The 27,811-nt window shown below is 42.7% G+C and overlaps 1 protein-coding gene across 1 annotated transcript; it reads left to right on the top strand.

The window, feature by feature from the left end:
* Positions 1 to 586: 586 nt before the first annotated feature.
* sh3bp5b (SH3-domain binding protein 5b (BTK-associated)) lies at positions 587 to 27,270 on the top strand. The gene is made up of 9 exons (XM_068570823.1): positions 587 to 889; positions 1,794 to 1,856; positions 7,931 to 8,059; positions 18,868 to 19,032; positions 19,372 to 19,502; positions 21,410 to 21,452; positions 22,017 to 22,236; positions 23,293 to 23,658; positions 24,445 to 27,270. Exons 1-9 carry the CDS (start codon positions 812 to 814, stop codon positions 24,714 to 24,716), a joined length of 1,467 nt encoding a protein of 488 aa, XP_068426924.1. The 5' UTR covers positions 587 to 811; the 3' UTR covers positions 24,717 to 27,270.
* Positions 27,271 to 27,811: the final 541 nt, after the last annotated feature.

Genomic DNA, 27,811 nt, shown 5'->3' with positions numbered 1-27,811 from the left:
CATTCTGAGGACAACAGACCGGCTTTTGTTGATCTGCAAATTCTTCTTTAAATTAGGGCATTAATGGAGGCAAGGGAGAAAAGTCCAGATGTTAATCTGAGAGAAATAAATCAATTGTCAACATCACATGGGATTAAACAAAAGCATGTGCTACTTTAAAACACAGAACTATGTGCAGTATGTGATGCTCCATAGCTAACCGTAAAAAAAAAAAAAAGCTCTTGATCAAGGTCTGTAATGATATTACATCTTGTTTCATCGTCTGGTTATAAAATTGTCTTTATGCAACTTGTTGACGGCTGCCGTTTTCTAGTAAACATCTCAGACATCTCTGTCAGAGAGTCATTTTCTCATGGACTTCTATACAACCAGAAGAGTCGCCCCCTGGTGGTCAGTAGAGTGAACGCCAGTTGCTTCACGCTTTCATCAGCCTCTAGAAGCGGAGGTTTTCACTGCGCGGCACTAATTACCTGTCATACCCTCTCCAGACGCTGACAAAAGGGGGGCGTTCCCGGTCCGAGGCAGAGCGCAGGACATTTGAGCACCGGGCTCAGTGTGAAGGGAGAGCTGAGCGGGGAGAGACCTGCCGCCGCTGCCCGGCCCCACCGGTGGATACAAGCCGAGATGCTCCGCTTCGAGAATTAAAAAAAAAACACATTTTTTATCTTAAAATCAATTAATACAAACCGCGGTCATTAAAGCGACAAATCGGGAATCCGACGTCCGGCGAGCAGCCGAGTCTGTGGGCTTCGTGCGTCCCGTTGCAGCGTCTCTTTGTTCGGGTTTGTTGCGTCTGTCCTTCAGCTCCAACATGGATCATTTAGAGAAGGAGCTCAGGACGGATGACGAGGCTGAATACGACGAAGAGGAAGTGGACCCCCGAATCCAGGTAACTGTGCATCCATTGAATCGATTAGTGTTTAATGTGTATTATATATGTTTATATATATATATATATATATATATATATATATATATATATATATATATATATATATATATATATATATATTAATAATACGGGTTGGTTGCAGTCCAGCCTTGTCTGTCTCCACACCGCTCTCCCAGCATGATCTGCATTTTCTCCATGTTTTTCTTGATTAAAATGTAGGAAAACTCAGTTTACATGCTGTAATATTTAGAAATCAATCCCACAGATGCTGATTAAATTAATGCAAATGTTTTAGAGAGCACATCCACTACATGCTGACTAATATTTATAAATAAAACTGTTTAGTTAGTATATAACAGGCGACTTGAAAATATGTTGTTTTTTTTGCAGAGCTCAAAGTAAAGTTGTAGCCTTTCAGCAAAGTACCTAATAATGAGGTTAAAATGAGTAAACATGCTACAAACGAATGAATCTCAAACATATACAGCATGAAAAACACACTGTAAAAAAAACTTCTATACAACCAGAAGAGTCATCCCCCTGATGGTCGGTAGAGAGAATGCACATTTTCAGACATGACGCATATACTTCTATACAACCAGAGGAGTTGCACCTTGGGGACATTATAGAGCATGCAGGTTTTAAGACATACGCATCGGCTTCACTCTGCAGAACCGGAGGTTGCCGCCTGGTGCATCTTTGGTAATATTATGCTAATTCACAGCTATCCTTGTCTTCTTCTTAAAGAACATGCTTCATGTGAATATCTTCTATACATGTTCCTCTTTATTCAGTCCAGATGTCGCCTGTTTCCCTCTCCGATGCATCCAGATGTGATACATTCCCCCCCCCCTCCCCTCTCTCTGTTGCTTCATCTCTCTGTGGTTTCCGTCTCTTCCAGGGAGAGCTGGAGAAACTCAACCAGTCCACCGACGACATCAACAGATGTGAGACGGAGCTGGAGGTCAGTCACGCACACATTTGCATTGAGTGTGTTGATGCAGGTTAACTTTGTGTTTCACCCGTTTGACTGGTGGTGCTTGTTTGTTAAAGCTCCCGTTCAAACGTAAAATCTCCCGATTATAGAAAACTTTGATCACTTAAAGAGATTCGACTGGGACTGTAACTCACGACAGCTGTATAGCTTCCATCACTGATCTTTGAATCCCATTAAAATCCAATCTCGTGGCCTACTTTTCTGTGGGTCAGCAGTACTCTGTGAAGCTTTATGGAGGTCAAAGTCCAAAGTGGCGCCGTGCTCCTCAGGTGTCAAGCCGGCGGCCGAGAGGTCATTAGTTTACAGGGTTCAGTTCTCAGTGACGGGTGTGTGTTTATATTTCAGAAAACATGACGGTACTTGTTCTTCTGCAGTGTCGGCGCTCAAGACTAATGACGATGGGACATTTTTCCTGAAAACGCTGCATTGTGAACAACAAATCGGTTTTTAAATCAACAGGAGAGCTGTTGAGCTTTTGTTTAGACATGACGACGAACTTCAAGCATGAACGATTCGGGAAAATTGATGCAGATCTTCAAGGACTAAGTGTAAATTCTCCAAAAATACCTGTATTTTATTGTTTTTCCTCATAGCTAGCTATTGAGTTTGTTATTGTGTCTCTGTTACTGGTAGAGACTGTGAGCTGGACCGGTTTCTGTCCCTGTAGACGTCGGCCACGAGCCCGGAGTGTTCAACACTGGGCTGATTGTTAAACCGAGACCGATTTTTAAGTTTCTACCCTTTTCTTTACGGCTCCACCAGCTACAACATCAATTCAAGTTGTTTTCACTTCCCAACAAAGACATCTGCTGTTCAGGACTGCGACCGTCAAACTCAGAGCACACCGACGCCTTCTTTATGTGACGACACACACAAAATCCTTGTATTAAAAAAAGAAAAAGTTGCTTTGACAAAACAATAAATTATTTTTATGTTTAAATAAAATGAATTCAACAATTATAATTGGGAGTTTTTACTATTTGCAAGACAAAGTAATTGAGATTATTATTATTATTTAATCAGTGGCAGCCATACTCTTGCTGATTGACCAAACACCTTTTTTTTATTTTTACAAAACCTGCATGAATAATATTTTGCATAGATTGGTGCATTGGGTGTTATGATAACAAAGACATTCAATTAAAAACAATAAAGACTTCATAGTCCTCGACATGGCTTCTGGTGTCAGCGTGGACTAACTTCTTCTAATATCATTAATCTGACACTAAGTTATTAACACTGATGACACTTTGGTTCCAGCTTCTCAAAAGTCAAACGTAGCTGGTTTGTCTTTGACTTCATAGTTCACGGGATTGTTGCCGGATAAAATGAGAAACATAAAGACGTTTCATTGGACTCTTGTGAGGTGCATTGTCTTTTGAACGGAGCAATTACTCAATTGTCGCCCTCGGGGAGACGATATAGAGTCCCCTTTTGTAAATTAAACCGTTTTAAAAACTCATTTGTTCCTTAACAATGGTGCTTGAGACTGAAGTCTATGAAATGCTTTTTAATAGTGCTTTTATGATCCTTTTAGCATGTATTTTTATGAGGCGTATGTATATGTTTGCTATGGGACGTGTGCAATACTGCAATTGTTGTTTGGCTGGGGATACATTGTGTGTTTTTATGTAACTTAAGGCATTTGTGACGCACCGCAGAGAGTCCAAGACAAATTTCCCGAGTGGGACAATAAAGTTTATTGTATTGTATATTGTATTAGTCAACAGAACCATGAAACTGAAGGGGGAACCCGACGATTTTAGTGTCTCGCTCAATGGTGCCAAAGGGAGAAGGGACATTCGTAATCTCGGGACTTCGAATCCAGACTTCCCTGTTGAAGTCCGGTTTACGCTGCTCATCAGCTGCCCACAAAGTGCTTAAACCCCGCACGCATTAATCTCCTGCCGCCGAAGTCGTTCCACATCGTACGTCTATGGATTGAAATCTCCGGGCAGCAGCATTAGTGTGAGATCAGCACTTAACCTACATTTTGATTTGAAGCTTTTCCTTACTGCCGATGGGAGGAACTGGCAAAGCGGCGTTATAGCGCGTCACTGTGACGCGAGGACGCCGCGGCTAAATTTAGCAGATAGCGGCGAACAAATGCGTTCGCGATGGGAAGCCGTCACAGGGCGTGAGCGCCGGAGGCCCAAAGCAGAGACGCTGCACTCTGCAGTGTGCATGGGTTTAATCCCAGAGGAGAGGGAAGAGATGCATCCGAGGTCTGTTTTTTTTTTTTTTATGAGCTCTCTTCCTCGTAGCTTTGAGAGCTTGTTTTTTATTATTGCATTTCACATGTCCTCAACAGTAAAGTCTGTCGGTGTTCGGTCAGTTCTTCTTTGGGTTGGACATGAAACGATGATGTTGAGGAATGACCGGCTGACTTTAATCTTTCATTTCAGGGCGTTTATACATCCGCATTTGACAAACTGTGTGGAAACTGTGGCACTTTCTTTGACAGTCACCGAGAGGTTAAAGGGGGTCCTGATTCCTTCCTTCCTCTTAAAATGAAAGTCAGCACTTTAACCCCTGCAGGCGTTGTTTCACTTTAAATCCGATGTGCTGGATTACTTCCAAAATGGCTGCACTGGACTGTTTCCTCTTTTGTGTCCCTGAGGCAGTTTAGGAGTCTTAGGCCGGGGTTACTGTTGTGTTTTCAATGCAACCTTTGTCGAGTCCGTCTGTCTGTCCTGAAAACACAACATTTACTATTTTTGTTACTTCGAAATGAAAACTTTTGAACAACGAAATATCAGAAATAACCAAATTATCGGAGCCTTGTTTGTCTATTGTTTTATGCATATATTCTTCATAGAATGACTGAAGTTTAAAAACATGCCGAGGTCTGCAGCAGGATCAAAAGGATGCACTTTCGTTTTGAGAACTTTGGCATCAAGTGTCATGAGTTCACTTTTTTTTTTCAAGCTTGTCTTTCGAGTCCAGCAAATTATCTGTGAAATGTTATTTTAAATATATAATTCCGCCTTTGATACGATCCAAAAAGGAGTGGGTCTCCTCTCCTTTCACACATTAACAAATTATTATTATTTTGTAACCTCATTATCTTTTTCACCCACAATAAATCCTTGTGTTTCTCCAAACACAGAAGCAAGGTTTTAAAGTTAACCACATGCTAACAGGTGTCAGACACGTCTAAAGGCCAGAGCATTTCTAATAGACACCAAACAATAAGCAGATATTTTGTGCGCTGGGTGACAAAAGCAGTATTTTTGGTATTTTTCCTTCACGCCTCTATTTCCATTTATTCACCCGTCACTTTCCCATTCTGCATGACTTATTTCATACCGTACATGAGAACTTCTGCTGCGTCTGTTTTGACACAACTTTTCATCTCTGACCTTTTTGAATAATTCACTTTTTTATTTGACTTCTAGGCTGCTGGTGGTTTCCAGAAAACAGATGTGCTAGAAATGCTCATGAAAAATGTAGTCCATCCTGGGGAAGTTCAATCTAGGCGTGGCTGTGGCTTTAATAAGCTACATTTAACGGTGGCGCAGATCTGGATTAGATAAGGGGAATTAGTCACGGCATAGTTTGGTTGAAAGGAACTCTGTGTTGGATTGAAGCAGATAGAGCAGAGCAATCATCACAGATGTATAAATGTCTTTTGAAGACATCGGACAGACGAGAAGAAAACCGAGACTGTGCAGCAGCTTTAAGCCTCTTTGTGTGCAGGGCGACTGTGACCTGATCATATTTACTCTTGCTCATTTTGACAGCTGTCAAAAAGAGTCAAAAATACACTACGTCCTTGTGCATGAACATGAAGGTTTCTCTCATCGATGGTTTACGATCGTCTAAAGGGTTTAGGGGGTTTGGAGCTTTTGTCTACCTGAAAAACTAGTGGCGCTAACATTAGCAGGGCCCGTTAGCGGTCCAGTGCTACGCGAGCCGCTGAAGCTATTTGAATGATTCTAACAAAGACCGAAGCGAAGCAGTCGATTTGCAAGCGGCATTTGTAAAACGTGTCGTGTCACCAATTACGATTCATGACTTCTTTTTTTTTTAACATACAGTTTGTTTTGTTTGTAGTTGGTCTGTTCAGTGTCATTTTTTTGTTTGATTTTCAGCTAGTAGGAAGATGATGGCACCATATTAAACCTGCTTTGACTTAAATACAGCATAAGAATCTCTCAGGATACAATAATCATAAATTAAATGGTTTTGTGGTTTATGGGTATATGATTTATTTAAACCCTGCAGGAATGTGGACGTTCATCTCATAAGTAGCTTGTTTCCCGGACAGAGTATTGATAAGCTGTTAAGCCACAAGGTGAAAGACTTTTATTGGTCGGGAAGAACTTGACCTCGTCTCCGTCATGACGCGTTTAACAAAGCATCTCATAAAACCTTTGACCCAGAAGGTCAAAATGTCTGTCACTCCTCCCCAGTCTGGCGTCCTGACGGGGCCCCGTGGACGACAAAGCTTGAGGGTTGTTTCCTTGACGTGTTTTTAAAATTAGACTCTCAGTAGCACGGCCTGAATTATAAAAAGGACTGAAACCTGCTGTTTGCTCTGTTATGCGGTGAGTAATTTAGTATCGCTGCTGGACAGTTGAGTCACATCTAATGTGTTTCTTAGGACAAGTGTGTTTTGTAGCATCCAAAAAGAACAAAAACACTGCAAACACTGTTTTTTGTTCCCCTTTATACTGATGGGAACGTTTTTTTTTTCCCCTTTCACACAGGGATCTGGGAGGTTTCGGACTTGTTTTTCCTCTTCTTGCTCTTTTTTGTTCAGTGTTCTTTGCGGTAATTAGACAACCGTGATGAAATATCACTGCTGAAATCTCATTCTGAGAAACTCTCCTCGACAAGTACAAGTGAACTCACAAAGCTCTCTGAAGACATAACAAGTTTTCTTCGTACCATTTAACACAATTATATTGGACATTCATTGCTTTTTCACAGGCATCTGTTGACAGATTGGCTCCTATTTGTTTTTCAGTGTTCGTTGGGACTCTCAGGAGAACTGCGGCAGCTTTGTTTGACACGTCGTGTGAATACTTTGCCCAGATTAGATCAAGTTTAATGGTTGGCAGCTATCTTATCCCTTATTCAGACCTACTTTTTGGTTTCTTGAAAGTCCAGGGTTTTCAAAAACTCTGGTTCTGAGAAGTTGTGACTCATCGCAGAGGCAGCAGGTTTAATTTCCTTGAGTTTACAAGCTGACGGTAAAGCCAAGTTTATGGTCAAGAGCTACAAGGCGCCGTCAGGAGATGTAACAAGTGTTTAAAGGGAACTGGAGCTCTATCACTGCCAAGAGATGGATAAATAACATCCATTCAATTCAGTTCATTTTGTATCGTCCACAATCACAAATTACAATCTGTACACATACAGAACCAATCCCAGTGGCCTTAACGTGATAGATATATCATCGTAGATATATGAGTGCTTCATTCGACACCCATCATGAATTCCCAGCACACTGCACAGCGTTAACAGGACAAAGATCACAACCTCCGGTTCTGAAAAGTGAAGCCGATGCCTCATGTGTTAAAGCTGCATTCTCTCTTCTGACCACCAGGGCGAGACTCCTCTGGTTGTATAGAAGTCTATGCTTCATGTGTTAAAGCTGCATTCTCTCTTCTGACCACCAGGGCGAGACTCCTCTGGTTGTATAGAAGTCTATAGGAAATTACTTTACTTCTCTCTTGATTTATTACCTCATTAAACATTGTAAACATATTGTTATGTCTCAATCTCTAGTTTCAAGTCTTCTTCAGTACAGCATGGTGTTCATTTAGTAAATTAAGGTCATTATGCTTTGGGGCGGGGCTACAAGGTGACAGGTCTCTCTCCCAGAGACATTTAATTAAGATGTCTATATACGTCACTGGCTGCAAGTATAAACATGCAAGTATTCATTTTTATTTTGGATACAAAAAGGATCGTTTGGATCCCTGCGTAAAGGAAGAGCAGCGTGTGGTGGGACAGCGCATTGTGTGCTACGAGCGAGCAACACATGTAGCTCTGAATCACCGAGGCCTCTTTCCCTCTCTCTCTCTCGTCAGGACGCCAGGCAGAAATTCCGCTGCGTTCTGGTCGAGGCCACGGTGAAGCTGGACGAACTGGTGAAGAAGATCGGCAAAGCTGTGGAGGAGTCCAAGCCCTACTGGGAGGCCCGCAGGTTGGCCAGACAGGTCGGTGAACAAGGCTGCTTGATCTCAAGAAAGGTCCTGGGGTCCAGTTATACCCCGCATATCTATACTCCGCTGCGTATGCAGGGTTGTACTGCTGCAGATCGTTGGGCTCCGTGTCTGTGAAATACAATATTTTTCAGAAATCATTACCGTCTGTAAGAAATACCAGGATATATCTCATATCTTTTTACTAATCTCCATGGCTTAGCAGTCATTCTGAAACCGTTATTATCAAAAAACAAGCAGCTGCTAGAGTTGCAGATCTTTCAGTAATCTGAATGCTGACATGTTTGTTGTTAGCATAGCTGAGAGTCCACAGTCTTCAGCTGTGCACGGCCTGGTTTTATTTATTCAAATAGTTTTGTTGCTTATATACTTTACCAGCTCAATAGTTGAGACTTGATTTAATTATAAAAGAGTGTATTTTTGTATTGGTTAAGGTGTTTTGTACGGTTTGATGCAATTTGTCCAGCAGAATCAGAATCTCTGCCTGTTGAGAATATTGTTTATTTTTTACATACGTACACTTTCGGTCTCGTTGTTTTTCTAAAAAGCAGATAGTGGCGACGAGCGGGGAACCATACGCAATCATTTCATACAATCTCTCTGTGTGCGTGCATGTGTGAGAGAGTTCCTGTGAAGTGACACTGCAGTTGCACTTCTGCTTTTTCAGCGAGGTCTAATTTAAACAAAGTTCTCTGGCGCCTCTGCTGCTACCATTAGGATTTAAGGATCACAGATAAATGTGCGATAATAGAGAGAAATGACCGATCACTGAGCAGCGAGTCGTCAGTTAGATTCTCGGTTCTTTCCCCACATTTCCCATCTCATCCACGCTGTGATGATCAAATAAAGGGCCCGAAAACATATAGGAAAACCAATTAAGAAATGGATTCAGACTCGTAGAGATTGAAATGCTCTTTGGCTTTATGTCATTGAATCTGAAATGTGTCCCAAAACCTAAAACCTTTCAGTTTCGGAGATGGATTTGATCCCAAACCAATTTGTAGGTTTTGTTTTTCTCCAGTTCTCCTGGGGTTTTAAACCGTTTTTGGACCCCAGACCATCTTTTAAATTGATACCCTCCTTGCTTGATGTCAAACCTTTTCATGCAGCAACTGCTGCTTCACAAACGAAGATATAACTGAGAGACGCGGTCGGATAACTTCAGCATCTGTCTGTTCACATGAAAGGAGGAAGAATGGCCCCCTGTGGTCGCTGGCGTACCGAGCCTCTCGTTCGCGGCGGCCCTCGAGGGAACTGAGATGAGGATGTGTTTGCCGCGTGTGATCGTTGTAGTTCCTTCTACCTGCTGGCCCGATTTGTATATTTCTGTCCCCTCTCGACGTTTGCTTTCACTTCTCGAGCTTTTATTGGCTTAACTTTTAACTGTAAAACCGGCTGAAAGGCTGTGGGTTCACAGCGCCCTGGTTATGGGTGTTTTTCCCCGTGTCTCTGGAAAGGTAATTGATCTGTTAGGGGAAAGCGAAGAGATATGGTCCAAAATATAAATAAAAAAAAGACGAGAAGGGGAGAGGTTTATATTATTCTGTAGTAATGAGAAGAGAGCTGGGGAGGGAAATTAGAAATGCATGAGATCAGGTTGAGGCCGGATTTCTCCGGGGAGGCAAAACATTTTGACATTCGACCCACCCGCACTCCTCCTCCCTGTAACAGATACCGAGGCTGTCCGTTATATACGGCAGCATCCCTCTCCGCATGGCCGCACAGACTAATTCAACTGGAAGCCGTTGTGTCCCGACTCATCCTCTCGCTGCTTTTGATTTAGGGGTCACCCTTCAGCCTGACTACCGACCTACTTTTAGCTCACCGTCACCCCTCTCGACCACTTCGTGTCATTTATGGAAGAAGCAGTAATTTGCTTTGGGAGAACCTTCATACCAAACAGTAATTAAAGGAACAACTTTGAGATGAGAACATACACATTGGTTATTAAAATGTCCCCCGTCAAAGCAAACGCTTTACAAGAGGTCCACCGAGCTGTATTTACTATTCTAAACATCCCCCTCTGTGTACGCCTTGACTTTGCTGTAGTTCATTGCCTTGGAGTTCGCTCTAATCGGCTCAGTTGGTTCACCTATATCCCGTAAATGGAGTCGCACGCTGGATCATAGCTTCTAGGTGAGTGTGGGGACGATTGTACACAATCTTTACTGCCGTGTGTACAATGTTTCATGAAACCTATTGCTGGTATGTTTTAGTTTTACCTCGCAATTTTCACGACGAAGACAAAAGATTGACAATTGCCTTTAAAACCACACCATTGTTAACCAACCCTGTGGTGTTTTTAAGGTTGCAATGTTTTAGGTCTGGACTGGCGGCCATGTTGCCGTGCGACGTCGTGAGCGGCCGGATGAACCATGTCGTGCTTGAAAACAGAAAACATGGACTTACAGCTCCTCGTGTCATTACTGCAATCTGTACCGATCCACAGATCAAGACTCTTATTGAGCAGAGCCACTAACTGCTATGATGAAGACGACTGCTTGTTTAGTGGATGATTCATTTAAATGAACTTGGCGAACACCACATCAGATACTTCATTTGTTTAACTGCAGCATTAATAATGTATTTTTAGTAGAAAGAGGACACTTTCAGGTCTTCTCTGACGTTTGAACAGCTTCTCTATCCTCACCATCGCTGGATCCACTGGCCTATTTGTACAATTTCCTCCTTTTTTTTGTGCTCCAAATGGCCCTCAGAGCAGCCTTTGTTATGCTTTACATAAACAGAGAGAGATAAGCGTCAAGATTTAATAAGCCGGCCTTGTTCTCTCAAATCCTTTTCACGTCCGCCTCTCTCTGTCTTCCCCCCTGGTACTTACTGTCTTTCTGTCTCTCTGATGGCTACAGACAGCAATGGAGTTTATTTTTGTATTTTTTGTATTTTTTTTATCAGATCTCTGCAATAATTTTCTGGTTTATTCCAGCGCCCAAACATGTACACACAAAGTCTGGGAAAACAACATTCAAGATGACATTTCTTTTTGCTCTTTGTTGCATGTATTGTTGAAACAATTCATCTTTTTGATGAATCATGTCGTCTAGAAACATACTATTTAACATTATAGCAATAATCGTCACTTTTCAGAAGGTGGAACCAGCATTTTTCATTCGACTTCATAAACTACGGACCAAAAGGGCAAACGCCTCCATGTTTTGGGCCTCTTAATCCCTAAAAGGGGAGCAATTAGGTTGCGCAAGTCTCATGTTTTACAGGGAAAATAGTTGGATTCACAACTTTTGAATGAACTTAATGGACACTATTAGTCCTCACCTATTTTGTTCAGGTCTGTGTATGTTTGCGTGAAGGCTAAGTGTCAGATTTAGAGGACAGAGCAGATTCAACTGCAGTAGGTGGACAGTGTGTTCGACCTCAAATTGGCCCCAAATTCCTGGCAGGGCTCTCGTATCTGTTCATCTCGTCCTGCTTTCCTCGTCGTTTACATCTAATCTAAATCTAAACAAGCCGCTGGGCATTCAGATCCTTAACTACACGACACCGTGAACATTCATAGGGAATCATTCGAATTTGTGCCATGAGACAGATTTCAGTTTTTTTTTTGTTTTTTTTTTCTGAACAGATGGTGAAAAAAAGGAACTGAAGTTCCAACAGCCGGTTGCTTGTCGGAGGCTGTGGGCGTCTAATGTTTGTAATAAAGCTGCCATCAATTCATGAGGAACTTGTAAAATGGCCTTTGACCCGATCCGGCAGAACTCGACACAAATCGCCTTCATGTCTTTTACTTATTTTTTTCGGCAGCTAATAATATCTCAAATTAAAATCCCACACTGAGACTCTTTGTCAGCGTGTTGGCTCACGGTCTCATGTTTGGCTTTGCTTTGGTCGCGTACAGATTGACTTGTAACTGGTGTGATCATTTTATCTGGCTTTGTTGTTGACAGTTGGATGTGTTTAGGACGCAGAGGAAGGACATGTTGGCAACTCTTTCTTTCTTCGGTTAGTCTTGTTTTCCTCATCGCTTCGATTCTGCATTTTTAATCTTCATTTCTTTGTACATATGAAGCTTTTTCTTATTTCTGGCTTTTTTTCTGCTATACCTCCCATATCCCTTTCACTCTTTTCACTCTTGCATTTTTGCTTATTTCATACACAAACCTTTCCTTTTGGTTTGTTTCCTCACCCTCTAGTAACCCCTCCTTCCTGCCTTCATCTTTTTATGAAATATTCTATATACATTTGTTCTGCCTTCATTTCCTCCCCTGGCTCCTTCTCGCCTCCCTCCTCCCACTCTTTTACAGCCTGCTTGCTTTCCTCCATTTCCTCACAGTATGCAGCCTGACTCACTGTTTTTGTTTTGTTTTCCCTTTCTCTTGGCGTTCCCTCCATCACTCTCCCACTCCATCTGATAAGAAAGGCCTTATTTGTAATGGCAGATAAGCAGCGGGGAGCGGCCTTAGCAGTGGGCGGGGACTCTCTTTGACCTTTTTCTTCAAGATAGCAGATAAAATACAGACCTATAACTCTGAGCTGTGAGATAATCACCTCGCTGGCAGCTAATGAGTCATGAGTCGATAAGCAGGAAGACAATGAGGGTTTCCCCGGTTAGCCTCCGGCAGCCTGGAAAGAGCATTGAAAGTTTGGGCATTTGAACACAACATATAAATCCTTTTTCAGTCCTTTTTAAAAGTGTGTCTAACGGCACATTTTGAGTTGGTTTTCAAGAAGTATTCCATCAGTAGGCTATTTTTGGATGTGGGTAATATCAACATATTGACCCAAGGAACCATTTAACAGTAGACAAAAGGAAAAATCTCCGTATTGTATCACATGAAGAGGATATTGAGCTGGGGAACCTGTATACACCTGTATTAACAACATGGCGGTCTAGCAGAAATATAACAGCAATATAAAAGCATAAATTACTTTTTATACAAGCACAATAACAACAAAAAATATATTTTCTCCCCTTTTTTTCAGGGCGCAGACGTCATATTATATGCTGACAGACATTCAAAGCTTCACACAACAATCTCAATAGAAGCTTCATATATTTGGGCTGAAAGTCATAAAATGGTCCTTAAGAATTTTAGGTTTAGCGCGACGCTCTTTAGCTCAAGCACTCTTTGAGCGGACACATTGAAAGTTGCATGAACCAGACCTGTGACCTTCCTGTAAAAGGCATCTAAGAGCATTCGACCTCCCTAGAGGTTTGTCGGGTGGTCCAATAGAAAAAAAAAAGAGATGCACTTTTTGGTGACCTGAGTTGAAGAAGTGGGTCGGAGCGACGCGGCTGGAAAGTTTCAGGAGTTATCGCTTAAGTGCACGTCGCTTGAAGGACGCACGTGTTTTAAGTGCTGACTCCGGTGGGACGGAGCAGCGTTTAACCGTCTGCATTTATTTCGTTTTTTTAACAAAATGAAATATTCATCGGGCTCACTTCCTTCCTTCCACCTCATCTCCCAGAGACTCAAGGCTGCAAATGTAAATAAGAGGGGTCAAGAATCGGTGAGCGTTTTTTTTTTTCTTTCAGTGTTTCCATCTCACTGCTTACGCTGTGTGTGAGCACACCTTTTCATTTAAGTTGTTGACACGTGTCGAATCGTCACAAAACTTGTAAAGACTTTCCTTGAATCCAGTTTTGCGAAAGGGGTTTTATTCTGCTACTTAAAGACGGTCCTCCATCACTTTCCTTGCTGGTTATTCTGTTAAGTAAGAGGTGAATACTCTTCAGTTCTCCTAGTTTTCTGTCTTCTGATGGTGCACCGGAGTGGAAGTGGATGACTCGGCCCCTCGTCAATCATCAATGTGTCGACTTGCAGAAGCTGATTTCTAAACCGGCCGCCCACTCAACCGGCAGCAGCTCACAGTGAGTCTGCAGATTATCCGAGAGAGCGGCAGAGAGGGAGTTTGAGTTTGACTTCCAAAGACAGCAACGCAGTTTAAGCTCAGAAACGAACGCACATGATTTGGACGAGTGGGATGAAGCAAGCGTCGAGCGACTCGGCAGAAGGAAGGATGATTTCTTGTGATGAGAAAACTTTGTCTTGAAACTTTCTTTCCACGGAAATATAGTGTCTGTCTTCACAGGTTCTAGACCGAGATAACGGGAACCAATGAACATTGTGACCTTGGTACAGCAGTCTACCTGCATGTTAAAGACATCCCCTCTGTGTATCTTCTCCTCACTAAATATTAGTTTTCAGATAAACATGTTTATGTGGACCGTAAATAAGAAGCGACACGGGTGGCACCATATTTGGTCCCTTCGTGAAAGAAGTGCATCTAAGGGAAGTTGCTCAACAAGGTCTTTACTCAAAGTCACAGTCAAAAGTACAACAACACACCGTCCGAGCTGCACCAATGACATGCCTGCAGGAGCTGTTACGCAACAACTGACCGACCCGTAGCATCACAACACAACAAACACTCGGCGTCCCTGGTGGTCAAAGCCAAACCAGATGGCTTTGACTTTGCAGTGGCTTCCTCTGAACCCTCACCCTTTCAAATCCCTCCATCTTTCATTCCGTCCATCCATCCATCTCACTCCACCCATCAGCAGCGTTCCCTGCGGCTGTTGTCTAATGGGACTCGGGCTGCCTGTCATGAACGGGTAGCGAGGGAGCTAAACAGAGAGAATGTCCCATCATCCTCTCCCATCTGTCTAATGGAAGAGGATGGGAGATGACACAGGTTGTGTCGTTCACCTCTGAAATTTTAAACAATCCCATCCATTAATAGAAGTGTTTTTTCTCTCTCTCTCTCTCAATCTCTCTCTCTCTCTCTCACTCCAGCCTTGCACTCAGTTTTCTTTTCCAGCCGCGGTCAAATCTTCCTGTTGAACTGTAGCGTTGCATCTTCTCAACAGGCCGGGATTTGCTCATCGTTTCCCCCGCGTTCCCTCCCCTCTTCTCCCGACTAATCCCCCGGCATCTGTCTTAACTCGGGCCACCGTCATGGTCACGGACACGCTCAACTCTAAAATCCAAGGACAGCAAGCGGGAGGTGATGTCAACCCCAAAATAATTCACATTTTTCCCAAGGTGTTATGACCCCATTTATTTTATTGCATCGCCTTCACTCTAGTTTGGATCGTTTGTCCAAAATGTAGGTCAATTTGATGCTCTATACTCATAATACTACTAATGATTATTGACACAACCACTTCAGTCACTTCATGTGAGCCTTGTTCACACATACAGACACAAAGCAGTTGGTGTTTCTCTGCTAACCGATCGTCTATTTCAATGAACGCCAGAGGAAGAACTCGGCTGCGTGCGCTCACTTCACCGCGACCTGCCTGATTTGGTTCGTGATCCGATAGATTTTGTCGTCAAAGAAGCAACTGTAAAACAATTTTAATTTACTCCAAATTCTACTCAATTAAAGACTGTTTTGTTTTTTTTCAAATTGAAGAATAGTCGCGAATTCTTCACAATAAGTCACCCGTTATTTTTTTCTGTATTTAGAAGTGTTTGCTTCCAAAAAGTTGTAAATCTTGTGTTTTCATCAGACGACGGAAAATGATACAAAAGACGAGTGTAAACGCGGCCTTTTGGCCAGTAAAACTGTCCCCGTGTCAGACCTGCAAACGTAAATGTTTTCAGTAAAACACCATTCAACTGAACCTCGCAACAACTTTTCATCAGAACTCAGTCCTGCTTCAGAGCCTGGACGTATCTGGGCTAATGTCTCTGTCGAAGAGCGTGAAGCGGACATCAGAGGCTGAGGCTGCCTCTCCCCTGAAGTCCCGCTCACATTATCTAGGCCAGCCGCAGTGAGTTCACCTCCCTCCTGGAACCAGCAGCCACTTCAAATGTGGGCTTTTTTCGAGGAAGGCTGCGCGTCTGTGCGGCACGGCGGGGACAGAAAGAACGCCGCATTGTCAGACGGCTATCGAGGAGCTGAGATTTTAAAAAAGAAAAATCGGATTTCTTGGCAGATCGGCCGAATCGGGTCGCTTTTGAATACAATTACAGTCTCCTCCAACGTTCCTGCCGTCTCTTGTGGTAATGGTGGGAAACAAACACATTTTATGGTTCTTCACCGATTGGATCAGCACTAAAAGATCAAAGGGGAGCAAATGTTCGAGATCCCTTATGACGTTTCCTTTGTTCGCCGCCGATACTGATTACCGATCATTGATGACCCATATTGTTACACCCATATTGATCACCCATGGGTGTTCAGGTCTCCACACACTTATAGACATAGTGTAACAATACCCACTTCCTGCGTCTTTTATTCCCCCCTTCAGGGTTTCTGCTTCAAACGGCGGCTGAATCGATGACCGCGTGATGTTTTACTTCCTTTCCATTGCATGCTGACACTGCAATGGAAAAACAGCTGAAGCTTTAATTCCACGCTGTATTTACTTGTTTTTTTCTGCTTTTATTTTGCTTAGCGTCGTAAAATCAGACACACTTTGATTCAAATGTGCTTTTGTGGTGCATTTTGATTTCACTTCTACAGCTCCCTCAACCATGAAACACACAAGTACAAATGGAACAAAGTGTTATTTACCATTTAAAGCTGAACGTGTGTGTTTTCCATTTTTAATGAAGTCTGGTATCGGATGGACTTTCAATCTGCATAGTCTTCAGACATCAACCTTGATTTTATTGTTGAAGAATACCAAGCGGAGTGTTTCTGCTCACAGTGTGAGGAAGGCGACGGGGGAAGGGGAGTGAGCACGTGTGGGGTGGGTCTCTCATGTGCAACGTGAGGAGGGGGAGGGTGAGGAGGGAGGAAGAGGGAGGAAGAGGGAGGATGGAGGACGACTGTCCAATCAGTGTCGATGGTAAATGTAGTGAGATGAAGCAGTGCAATTCCTCATACGTTGACCTACAAAGCTGAGTCGTTCTGCCCGTGGAGCCGTGCTGGTAGCGACTACATGTACCAAGAAGCATTGCTGCCTTATCCTCCTGCTCAGGCCGTAAACACTGCCTCGAATAAATACGCCTGAATATCCAAGTCAGCCAAGAACACCGTAATATGTATCCTCGTTGTTAACTTCCTCTCCAACGCCAGCGAGGGGAACGAGGACGTTCTGTTCCTGAAGAAACGCGAGCTGAAGCAGACTGTAGTTCTTCCTCTACATCCGACGTATGATGCAGGTTGTTAGCATGTATTGAAGAAGACTTAAAACTAGAGATTGAGACATAAACTCATGTTTACTGAGAGAATAAATTAAAAAAGAAGTAGATTAGTTTTCTCATAAACTTTTATACAACCAGAGGAGTCGCCCCCTGGTGGACATTAGCGATAATACAGGTTTTAAGACACTCTTATCGGCTTCAGCAGCAGAACTTTGAGTTGAATGCCAGCGTGACGCGCCAATATCAGCACGTCTAAACACAACTGTCACAAAGCGATGAAGCGCATTGTTCGAGAACAAAACTCGGTTGACTTTTGTTGCTCAAGGACACTCTGCAAAAGGAGGACTTAAAGTGCATTGCTGCCCGTTCCTCGCGCTGCCGTCATGGAGGCGAACGTGACGAAGGCCTAGCAGGGAGGACAGTGACGCTGACGCCAGGAGACATCGCTGTAGCACCACGTGGCTCCCTGTAGCATTCAGTCGGCATTAGCGTGTGCATTCATGTAGCGTGGAATACAAAGACGAACACATGACGGCAACAAGGACGAGGCTGTCCTCTCGCTCCGCTGGCATGCTGATAATTTCCACAGAATGTTAGTTAGCAATTGATCAGGTATCCAGAACATGTACGTCAGCGCTTTAAAAGACAGACACTGATAGTCACTCTTCAGTTATTTTCCTGAAAGGCCTTTACACGCTCACACAAAGATGCAAAATACCTTCCTGGGAAAAATCTTTGCATCCAAAGCAGCAGTCATGGCAACAGCGACGGTTGCAGCGCTTGACCCGGAGCAGCTTTCTGGCAGTCTGCCCGATATTGTGTGATATTTTATTGTTGTTTTTTTCAGTGAAGTAGTTTTGAGTGAATTTGAGTTTTGTAAACGGTTAGTGTTTATGTTTTGAGCTTTTATTGTGAAAGGTAAGAAGAGAAAGAGAGGATCCGGAAAAAAAAATCAACCTTTATCGCCGCTTAATGATTCTCATTCTGCGAGAACGTGCAGTTTGTTAAATACAAATTGAAGGAAATCATTGCCGGACTTTCATTATCTGTCTAAAAAGTCGATCTTGAATCATAAATACTCTTAAAACTTCGAGATAAAATGGCATCCAGTGTTTGAGTTGGTGTAGTTTGAATCCGTGGAGGGGCTCTGTGTGAGAAACAGCCAAAGTCTACAGAACTGGGTCAATAAAATCAACTTCTGATTTTAATATTTCATAAACTGTCTTCAGCTGCTTTTATCACCGAGCCAGAGAAATGCGTCTCCCTGTGCAGCTTTTTTTTTTAATATTCTGCATTGATTTTTAAAAAAACAATTCTCACTTCACTGTTTGTTTCTTCAAAACGTGTCAAAGCTTAAGCTAGGGGATCAGTGATGACTCATCACATATGCCTGATGTTTTTACATTTGCATACACACCGCTCTGAAGAATTTATTCATGGGCTGATTGTAGAAATATTACATGTGGGCGTGTGAGAGTGAATCTGCAGCTGGTGTGTGACCATCAGGCTGGTTTCATATCCAAATGGTGTTTCTGTATTAAAGCTGAGTCACTGCTCTGTTTTGATCAGTTAAAAGAGACCACTGTCCCATGAATCAAGATGGCTCTAAGATGGAGAAGACACGCAGGCATATTGGAGACGCTGTGCTTTCACTGCGTCCAGAATTGACTGTCAACAAGTGAATTGTTTTGATGATGATGATGGTGATGACCTCCCTCTCTCCTCCAGGCCCAGCTGGAGGCCCAGAAGGCCACCCAGGACTTCCAGGGAGCCACTGAGGTCCTGCGAGCGGCGAAGGAGACCATCTCGCTGGCCGAGCAGAGGCTCCTGGAGGAGGACAGCCGGCAGTTTGACTCCGCCTGGCAGGAGATGCTGAACCACGCCACCCAGCGGGTGAGGCGGGGACGCAAGAGACAGAAGAGTGTTGTATCCTATTGTTGGTGCCTGCATCTTTCCATGTTATTTCAAGGCTTTTTTAATTTCCTTCAATTTCCTTCTAGATTTTTTTGAAACTTTTTTCAATTTTGTTTTATAAACCTTTAATTTTCTGAGCTGATCAGTAGCAGTGTTGATAGTTTGGAGTCATACTTAGCCGACAGTTCTGTGTACTTTATTGTTCTTCCTACTCACTTATTACATTTTGCACAACAAAAACAATATAAAGTAGACAGAAAGTAGGGCAGAAGGTATATAAAGTTCAGGCTGACGGGGAGTTCTGATTGGCTGTCCCAGGTGATGGAGGCGGAGCACACCAAGACCAGGAGCGAGCTGGTCCACAAGGAGACGGCGGCCAAATATACGGCAGCAATCGGCTGCATGAAGCAGCTGGAGAAAAAACTCAAACGCACCATCAACAAGTCGAAGTAAGAGACTCTTTTTCTGTGAGAAAGACACTCTTGGAGATTTTGGTAATAAAGTTGAAATAAAGAATCTTAAAGAAAAAGCCACGAAATTACAGAAAATAAAGTCTGACGGTTTTCAACTGTTTTTATGCTGTTCTGTGACTTTTATTAATCAAATATCCTCTTTTATTCTTGAATAATAGTTTTTAACACATTTTCGTATTTCTAAAATAGTTCTGGGAAATTTTGTTAAAATGTTACTTCATTTTGTCACTATTGTTAATGGCGTATAAGAGATGATGTCATAGAATAATTATAGTCGTGGACTTTTAAATCTGACTTCTTCAGAGAGGAACATATTAGTGTAAAGTCCGCATCAACATAACGTCATCTATTTAGTCTCCGTCCTTCCACCAGACCTGATGGGAGCACAGTGTACTGAAATGAAACTTCTTGTTACCAGACTGTGTGGTTTCCCAAGCAGCTGATCCAGCTGTTCCACCCAGATGTGGTCTGATGAGCAGTTTATATATTTATATTTTTAACGGCGGGTTGCTCTTCTCCATTCAGCCGAAAGTGCTGTCAGTCGTTAAAGGGTCTTTCAGGTGTTAAAGGGGAAGTCTGGCCGCCAGGCGACGTCTTCCTGTGACATCACAAGTTCACAGGGATTATTTGGCTGCCGTACTGAAACCTCTGATATTAATAACCCTCCAGGTGGCATCTAAAAAAAATGAAATCATAAGAAATAGAAACTCTACAAGTTCCCCTCTGTAATATATCTCATTGTTCCCGCATAAAAAAAAAGAATTGCCATTGATTCATGGTAACAAAAAGGATAATTATTTTATGCAATTGATTTTACGTTGTTTAAGTGTAGACTTGATCTTGAAACTCTACTAAAGTGTTTTTTTATTAAATGTGGCTCAAACCTAAAACAACATTTGACCAGTGGTAACGTACGGGACAGCTGCTCCGTTAAACTAAGTGTCCCTGAAGCTGCATTCTCGCTACTGTCCACCAGAGGGCGGCTCCTCTGGTTGTATAGGAGTCTATGAGAAAATCACTCTACTAATCTCTTGATTTATTCCCTCAGTAAACATTGTAGACATGAGTTTACAACCTTCATGTCCTTGAAAACTTGGCTTCAAGTATGAAAGTATCAGATTAGAAGGACTTGAACTTTGTCTGTGGCTAATCCTCTCACATAAGTCACTGACAGGAAATGAAGTAAATTGCAGCTCTGAGTATTTCCATGTTATGCTCCGTCACATTTCTGCATCGCTACTTTTCAGAGGGCAACATTTACCTTCTTACTTTACGAAACAGCTGTTGATCGTTGTTACTTTACAGAGTAAAAGTTTATATATTTATGATCAGTTAATGAAAGATGCTCGGTACCCAAAGCAGACAAAGAGGCTCAGAATAACACATTAATGTATAAATCAGTAACAATAAACCAATTAATCTTCTTTAATAGCTTTGCATTTTTGAGAGTATTTACATACTTTAATGACAATAACATTTTCAAGGCAGGACTTAAACTTGTCGGACTGTTTTTACTTCAATAAATATGTCTTTCACCAACTTCAAAGTTGTCATAAAAAATGTATGTACTTGTAAGGTCACTAAAACTTGGTATGTGTATATATTCTACATATATATATTGTATGCAATGAAGTATCAGTTGAGAGTATTTCCAGTCGTAGTGAACTCTCAGCAGGACGTTAATCCGTTCTGCATCAATCGCTCATCCGGCGTCACGACGCTTTTATCTCCCTCTCCGCCTCCTCTTTCTCCAGGTTGCCATGGTGATGATGTGGGTACTGCTCTTTTTTTTTCTGGGTTACTCTGTGTTTTTCCCGTCTGATCTAATTGTCTCCTCTTTGTCTCTCTCTCTCTCCCCCCTGACCCCTCCTCCTCCTCTGCAGGCCCTACTTCGAGATGAAGGCCAAGTACTACCTGCAGCTGGAGGTACGTGAGGGAAGCTCAGCGTTAATGCATGGATGCAAAAGTCTATCAAGTCTGTGTGCTCCATTCTTTCATCGGATTGTTTTCTGTAAATGGCAGCTGATCGTCTTGTTAGGGACCAAAGAAAGCACCGTGCCGTTGCTGCTGCGCAGCATAAAGCTATCCAGTTGCACATGTATCTCACAGAGGAAGCAGCTGTCGTCCGTCCTGATGAGTTACAGTAGAGTCCGATGGAGAGCGACCGTCAAAGCATCACATTGTGAAAGCACTTCACATCGTGAGGGAAAAGCAGGAGGCACGTAGCTACAGATGGTAAAGAAGCTGCAAGACTCTGGCTCTCTACACTTCCTGTACGAGTCGTGAAGCCCTCAGGCTTCCCACGCGGGACGCATGAAACCGAAATATGGAAAACACTTTTTTGGGGAGAGCAAAAATACGTTCCTGAATCTCCTGTTTGACACCGTCGATGCCCGAACACAGAATGAGTGTTTGTACTGAAGCGTTGCTTCTGTGATCTTCACCATCATCTCCTCCCTCCTCCCTCACTGACTGTCCTCCCTCCTCCAGACCCTGAAGAAGAACGTGGACGAGCGGCAGGCCAAGCTGTCCCGGGCCAAAGGCGAGTACAAGGCGGCCTTGAGGAGCCTGGAGACGATCTCCGACGAGATCCACGAGCGCCGGCGGAGCTCCGCCATGGGGCCCCGGGGCCGCGGCGTCGGCGCCGAGGGCGACGGCAGCCCCGGCGACGACATCGCCGGCTTCAAGATGGAGTCAGATGGAATATCGAGTGAGTACGGAGACGGCGATCTGTTGTCATTCATCGAACACTTTGTATGTGAGAGAAAAAAAACCGTGGTCTTTCAGCAGGAATAGGATTACATTTTGTTTTATTATTGCTTTCTATGGTAGAATTAGACTTCAACTGATTGTACAAACAAAAGTCGAAGGTGCGAGTTAAAAACTCCTCCAAAGAACTAGAAATGTTCTCGTCTTTTGTACTGATGAGTGTTGCGCTGTCGAAGAGCTCCAACTGTGAATCATGCGAACGCCGCCGACGTTATAGATTCTCAAAAATATTCCAGATTTATTCCCCGAAAAGTAAACTATTCCCTACTAATCTGTTTACCTGTGAAAGGAACATCTGTTTATGTGAAAGCCTCCACGGCGTACGTCTAATCGCTCTGAAGGTCTGAACACGGAGCAAAAACAAAGCTGCCAAAAGGGAATGAAATGTAAATGTTCCCTCTGCATCCGTGTTGAATGAGTGGAGCGTTGGAGGCGACTTAAGAGTTGACCTTAATGCGCCGCCGGACATAACCACAGGCGGCGGCCGGTGCGTTCGTGTGCTTTGATTTCTGTCGGGTGAAAATGAAACTCCCCCACCGGGAGCGCCGTTCTATTTATAGCTCTGTTCGCGCACACTCACACTTTTTGTCTCCTTTCTCCTCCCCACATATCTCCTGTGTTTCTAACTCTGCTTCCTTCTCTCCTCGATCCATCCTCCCTCCTCTGAACCATTCCCCTCTTTCTATCTCTCACTTTCTCTCTCTCTCTCTCGCTTCTCCTGTTTTCCCTCATGTCTTCTTTTCTCCTTTGTTCCTCTCGATCCCTTTTGCCTTTAATCAACTTGTGTCGGGTTTTTTTTCAACTTCTCATTTTACGTCCTTCTTTCACCCTTTTCTTCCTCTCCTGTCTTTCTTTTCTCATCACTCTTTGGTACCTTCTTGCTCGTTGTCTTTCTCCCTTTCACATTTGGCCCATCCTCTCCCTCTACACCTCCTTCCTCGCTCCATTCCTCGCTCCTTTCCTCGCTCCTTTCCTCTCTCCCTTCTTCCTCCTGCAGTGGCGTCGGTGTGTTTCGATGACGAGGCCTGTGGCGGCAGCAGCGTCATGTCGGAGGAGGACTCGGAGACTCGCTCCACCTGCAGCCTGGGCTCGTCTCCCAGCAGCCCCCAGGAGCTCCTGTCGCCCTGCCCCTTCGCCAGCTCCTCTTCTTCCTCTTCCTCCTCCTCCTCCTCCTCCTGCACGTCCTCCTCCGCCCCTCCATCGCCCACTCCGTCCTCCTCGTCCATGTCTCCTCTGTCGAGGCCCTGCAGTCTGGACCTTCCTAGCACCGTGTCGCTGTCGGACTTCGGCCTCATCTCGCCGGTGCTCGGGCCTCGCAGCGAGTGCAGCGGAGCGTCGTCACCGGAATGCGACCTGGAGAGAGGTGGGTTCTGGGAAAGCGTGTCTGTGTCTGTGCGCGGCTACGTACTGTACTGTGACTCACTGTGAAAAATGACTGGAAGATTTTGGTATTCATTTGGCCAGATGTTGATGAGTATTATCACTATTTTTATTATTATTATTGCCGTCGCGTTTCTGTATGTTGGCCGAGAAGAGAAGTGCCAAGGACGCGTGTTGGTTTTTTGTCTGTGGACGTGTAAAACCTTGAGTCAGCGCTTTATGGTATTTATCAGTTCCCAGTGTCTGCAAAGAGGAATCCCAGTGGTTCTTCTGGGCATTTTTAGAACATGTCTTTAGTGCAGAATAAACAATTATTATAACATAAACCATTAAAAATAAGATGTTTCAATTTCTTAGATTATTTATTCTACAAAACTTGGCTACAAATTAAATCTAGATTATCCAACATGTTATCAAGTGTTTCCTACAGTTTCACAGAATTGTTGTCCCGTGACGAGTCAATCATGACGTGTGCTCCGAATTTAATGTTTTTTTTACGGAATCTGGTTACTTCAAAAGGCAAGATTTTAAACGAGACACGTAGAATAAAATGATTTTTGTAATGTCTCAATTTTAAGTTGCTTTTACTGACACACAGGATGTGATCAAGGACCCTCGGAAAGATGAAAACCTGAGGCTTATAACTGTTGTTTAATTAAAGAAAACATGCTTTTTCATCCCGTCTGCATTTTTTTGGGGGGTGGAGGGGGAAGAGTTGTCCATCAAGGTCACGTCTCTGTTCATGAAATAGAAAATCTTCTGCTGACAGGTGACCGGGCAGAGGGCGCAGAGGGGGACCTGGACAACGCTCTGGCCTCCAACAACAACAACAGCAGCAGCACAACCTCCACCTCCACCTCCACCTCCACCTCCAGCTCGACCTCCACTTCCACCTCCAGCACCAAGAGGAGCTTCAGCCTGGAGACGCGCTTCAGCTTTCTGAACCTGCGCCGGCCTCGTGCCGCCAGCGCCAAGAACTCAGACGGCTGTTCCCAGAAGGCCGAGGCCGGCCAGACTGTGGTCCTGGTCAAAGGAGTCTGAGGACGGGAGAGGAAAAAGAGACTTTTGTCCTATTGGATTTTGACTCATTTTGACTTGAACCCTCTCTCTCTCTCAAAAAAAAATAACTGAGCTGTTTATAAGCTACCTGCCACAACTGCACTCCATTTATAAAAATAAAAAAAAAAACACCAACCTCCACAGTCAAAGAGACGTTGAATGTTCTCGGCGCTGTATATAGAGTTCTCTGTCCATCATGGCAGCGATGTTGCTCCCATTTCCTCTTGTGAAGGTCATCGCACCTTTTGGACTCTCATGCCTGAGATATAAAGAGCACCGTTATGTTGGGACGATCCATGTTGTTATGTTTCCACTAAAAGCTGAAAAATCTTCTGTCGCAAAAAGTACATCAGCTGCCTGAGTCGACCTCCATTTAAAAGTGCTTTATCTATTATATAATTCATATAACTGTAAATCAAACCGGATCCTTTATTACTGTTAAAACGGCACCTAGCATTCTGTGTTAAAGGAATTAAAGTCACACGTGGAGATGTTTAATAAATAACTGATGGCTCAACCTGCTCTGTGTGTGCGTGTGTGCGTGTGCGTGTGTGTGTGTGTGTGTGTGTGTGTGTGTGTATAAATGTTCAGGTTTCATTGCTATGGACCCTGCAATGTTTCAAGAAAAGCTGTGTATTTTTCATATAAGCTAACTTGGTTATTTAATTTATTTTATTGAACTAAGTTTGTGGATGTTTTCAGCTTTTCTCACCTAGTTTGAAATGTGTTTTGTGTTTTAAATGTTCCTCCGTCTTCTAAATTCTAAACACAAAATGTGTCCTTCCAATACAATAACGCTTATATTGTATGAAATAGAAAGCGGGCCCACTGTTGGGCAACGAGCAGGCCTTTGAGATTCAGATGCTTATTCTACATAATTTTAAGAATTAAATAAATCATTTTTCTTTGTATCTTCGTCACACACGGATATGCAATCACGATGGTTGGGTTTGTGTAAGTTGATGTTGTCCAATGTCGAGTCTCTATTTGATCATGTGACAGATGGTCGCATGGTCAAACTAATAACTGGCTGCACTGGATCCCTGGATATTAAACGTTCATCTGCAACTTTCTGTCGTGGTTCCTGTACTATTTGTTCCTAAAAAGAGCTAAAGTAGCATAACACATGACATAAGTTATATCTGAAACTGAAAATATAGCCACAAATACTGTTGAAATATCTTGTAAAACAATTACATTTTAGTCGCAAAAATATTATTTGCCGAACATGATTTACTTTTTTTGAAGCCTTAAAAAATGAATTTCAATTGTTTTGTATTTTAAAGTAATCCAGTCTCACAATATACATAAACAATACACTTATTTTTTCTAATTTGTTTTGATTATTTCACTACCTAATTTGAATTATTTACTGTTATGAGTAACCTATTTGTGTCATATTCTCAGATGGATGTATCTTTTGTAACCAATCAGATGTAGCGTTGTCACGTTCTTGAGTTGTTTTGCACTTTTGTATTTGATCTGGGATAAAAGTTGTCTAAATATAAGATTTCGTTGTTGTTTTTAGGCACACTTTATTTCCTTACATTTCACTGGTGTAAATAGACGCACATTGGTGACGTAGACGTAGTTGAGGCCAACAGGTGGAGACGCACTCGACCAAACATCCAACCGCACGTCGCATATTGATCACAGAACGCATCGTTTTCTTTCGGGACTTTTCTCCTTTTATATTATTGGCCAATACTTTACCAGCTTAAACACCAACGTTTCACCTCGTTGTTTTCTACACCTGGAAGAAACTCATAAAATGCATTAATGCTGAATTCAATACACGTTGGTATTTTACTGCTACAGTCTTAGCTATGGCGGCTAATGTTGGCAAACTTTAATGTAGAACGTTTGAAAGAAAAAAATAACATTCTTGCTTGTACAAATAAAAAGTCAATGTCCATGGGCCATTATCGTTTAATTGCCACTTGAATTGGCAATTAAACGTCTCTCACTGTCTCTCTTCAAGGTTGAGTTTGTTGTACCTGAAGCCTCAGTGATGTCACAGAGCACTGGAGCACACTTCTGCATCGTTAAGTTGAACCACAGGAGGTCAAAAAAAACAAGAACTTTAACTGCTATGAAGTTGCTCTGTAGGTTGTAATGGAAATTATAAGTTTTTTAAACCAAAAACAAAAGAACATTGACTTTGGTTTGAAATGGAGTTCATGCTTTTCTCATCCGACATCTTTTTAGTTCTTATGTACTGTGGATTGTTTTATTGTTGATATCGTTTTAGATTTTTATATTGAATATGTTTGTTTCTACACTTGCACTGGACGTTATACTTCTCAGTTACTTCATGGTTCAAAGATTCAATTTCTGATGGGTGTAAAACCAGGAGTTATTGGACATGAATAAAAAAGGAAATAATGCCATTTGTACTACACATTTATTAATGTTTTCTTTGAGTTTTTTCTTTCTTACTTTTATTCCCATGCTTGATATTCTATGTTATGACCATTTCTGATGTTTTTTCACAAGCTATACTATGCATTACTGCGACATTTCTTTGGCACACTATACCAGCACAAATCAGAAAATATTTCATAGAGTCATCAGATCCCAGCGATGTCCTTGCGGAGTAAAATGAATCTGATATATTACAACAGATTAAATCCTCAAGGGAACAGAATAGAAATGAATTAATTACCGTAATCAATTTGGTGTGTGGAAGAAGCATCACATTGTTCAATTTCACACATTCAAGAGCTAGCTGGCTAATTGAATTATCCCATGCTCAAGTATTCTCAATAACTAATCTAATCTCACTGATAATCAGTGATTGCCAACTCCCAGCATAACGGTTCAATGGACTTGCAAAAACATGGTGATGTCAATGTTGTTTATGAAATCCGTCGCAAATATGTGGAATTAAACCAATCGTTCTGCATGCAGTTGTTATGGAGCCGTGCACACACGTTTATTTGTGCATTGACAGCAATATTAAAATTCAATCATCAATCATGTTGTCTGTTGTGAAAATTGATCATGTTGTTCTTTAGATACAACTTAAACCTCTTCACCCCGAACGTATAAAGACGGCACCGTCCGGACTCACCAAA

This window comes from Clinocottus analis, unplaced genomic scaffold (assembly GCF_023055335.1).
Source record: "Clinocottus analis isolate CAN_PGR_092001 unplaced genomic scaffold, fCliAna1.0.p SCAF_9, whole genome shotgun sequence".
Lineage (NCBI taxonomy): Eukaryota > Metazoa > Chordata > Actinopteri > Perciformes > Cottidae > Clinocottus > Clinocottus analis.
Note: the sequence above shows the minus strand (reverse complement) of the source record. Positions and strands in the feature narration are given on the sequence as shown.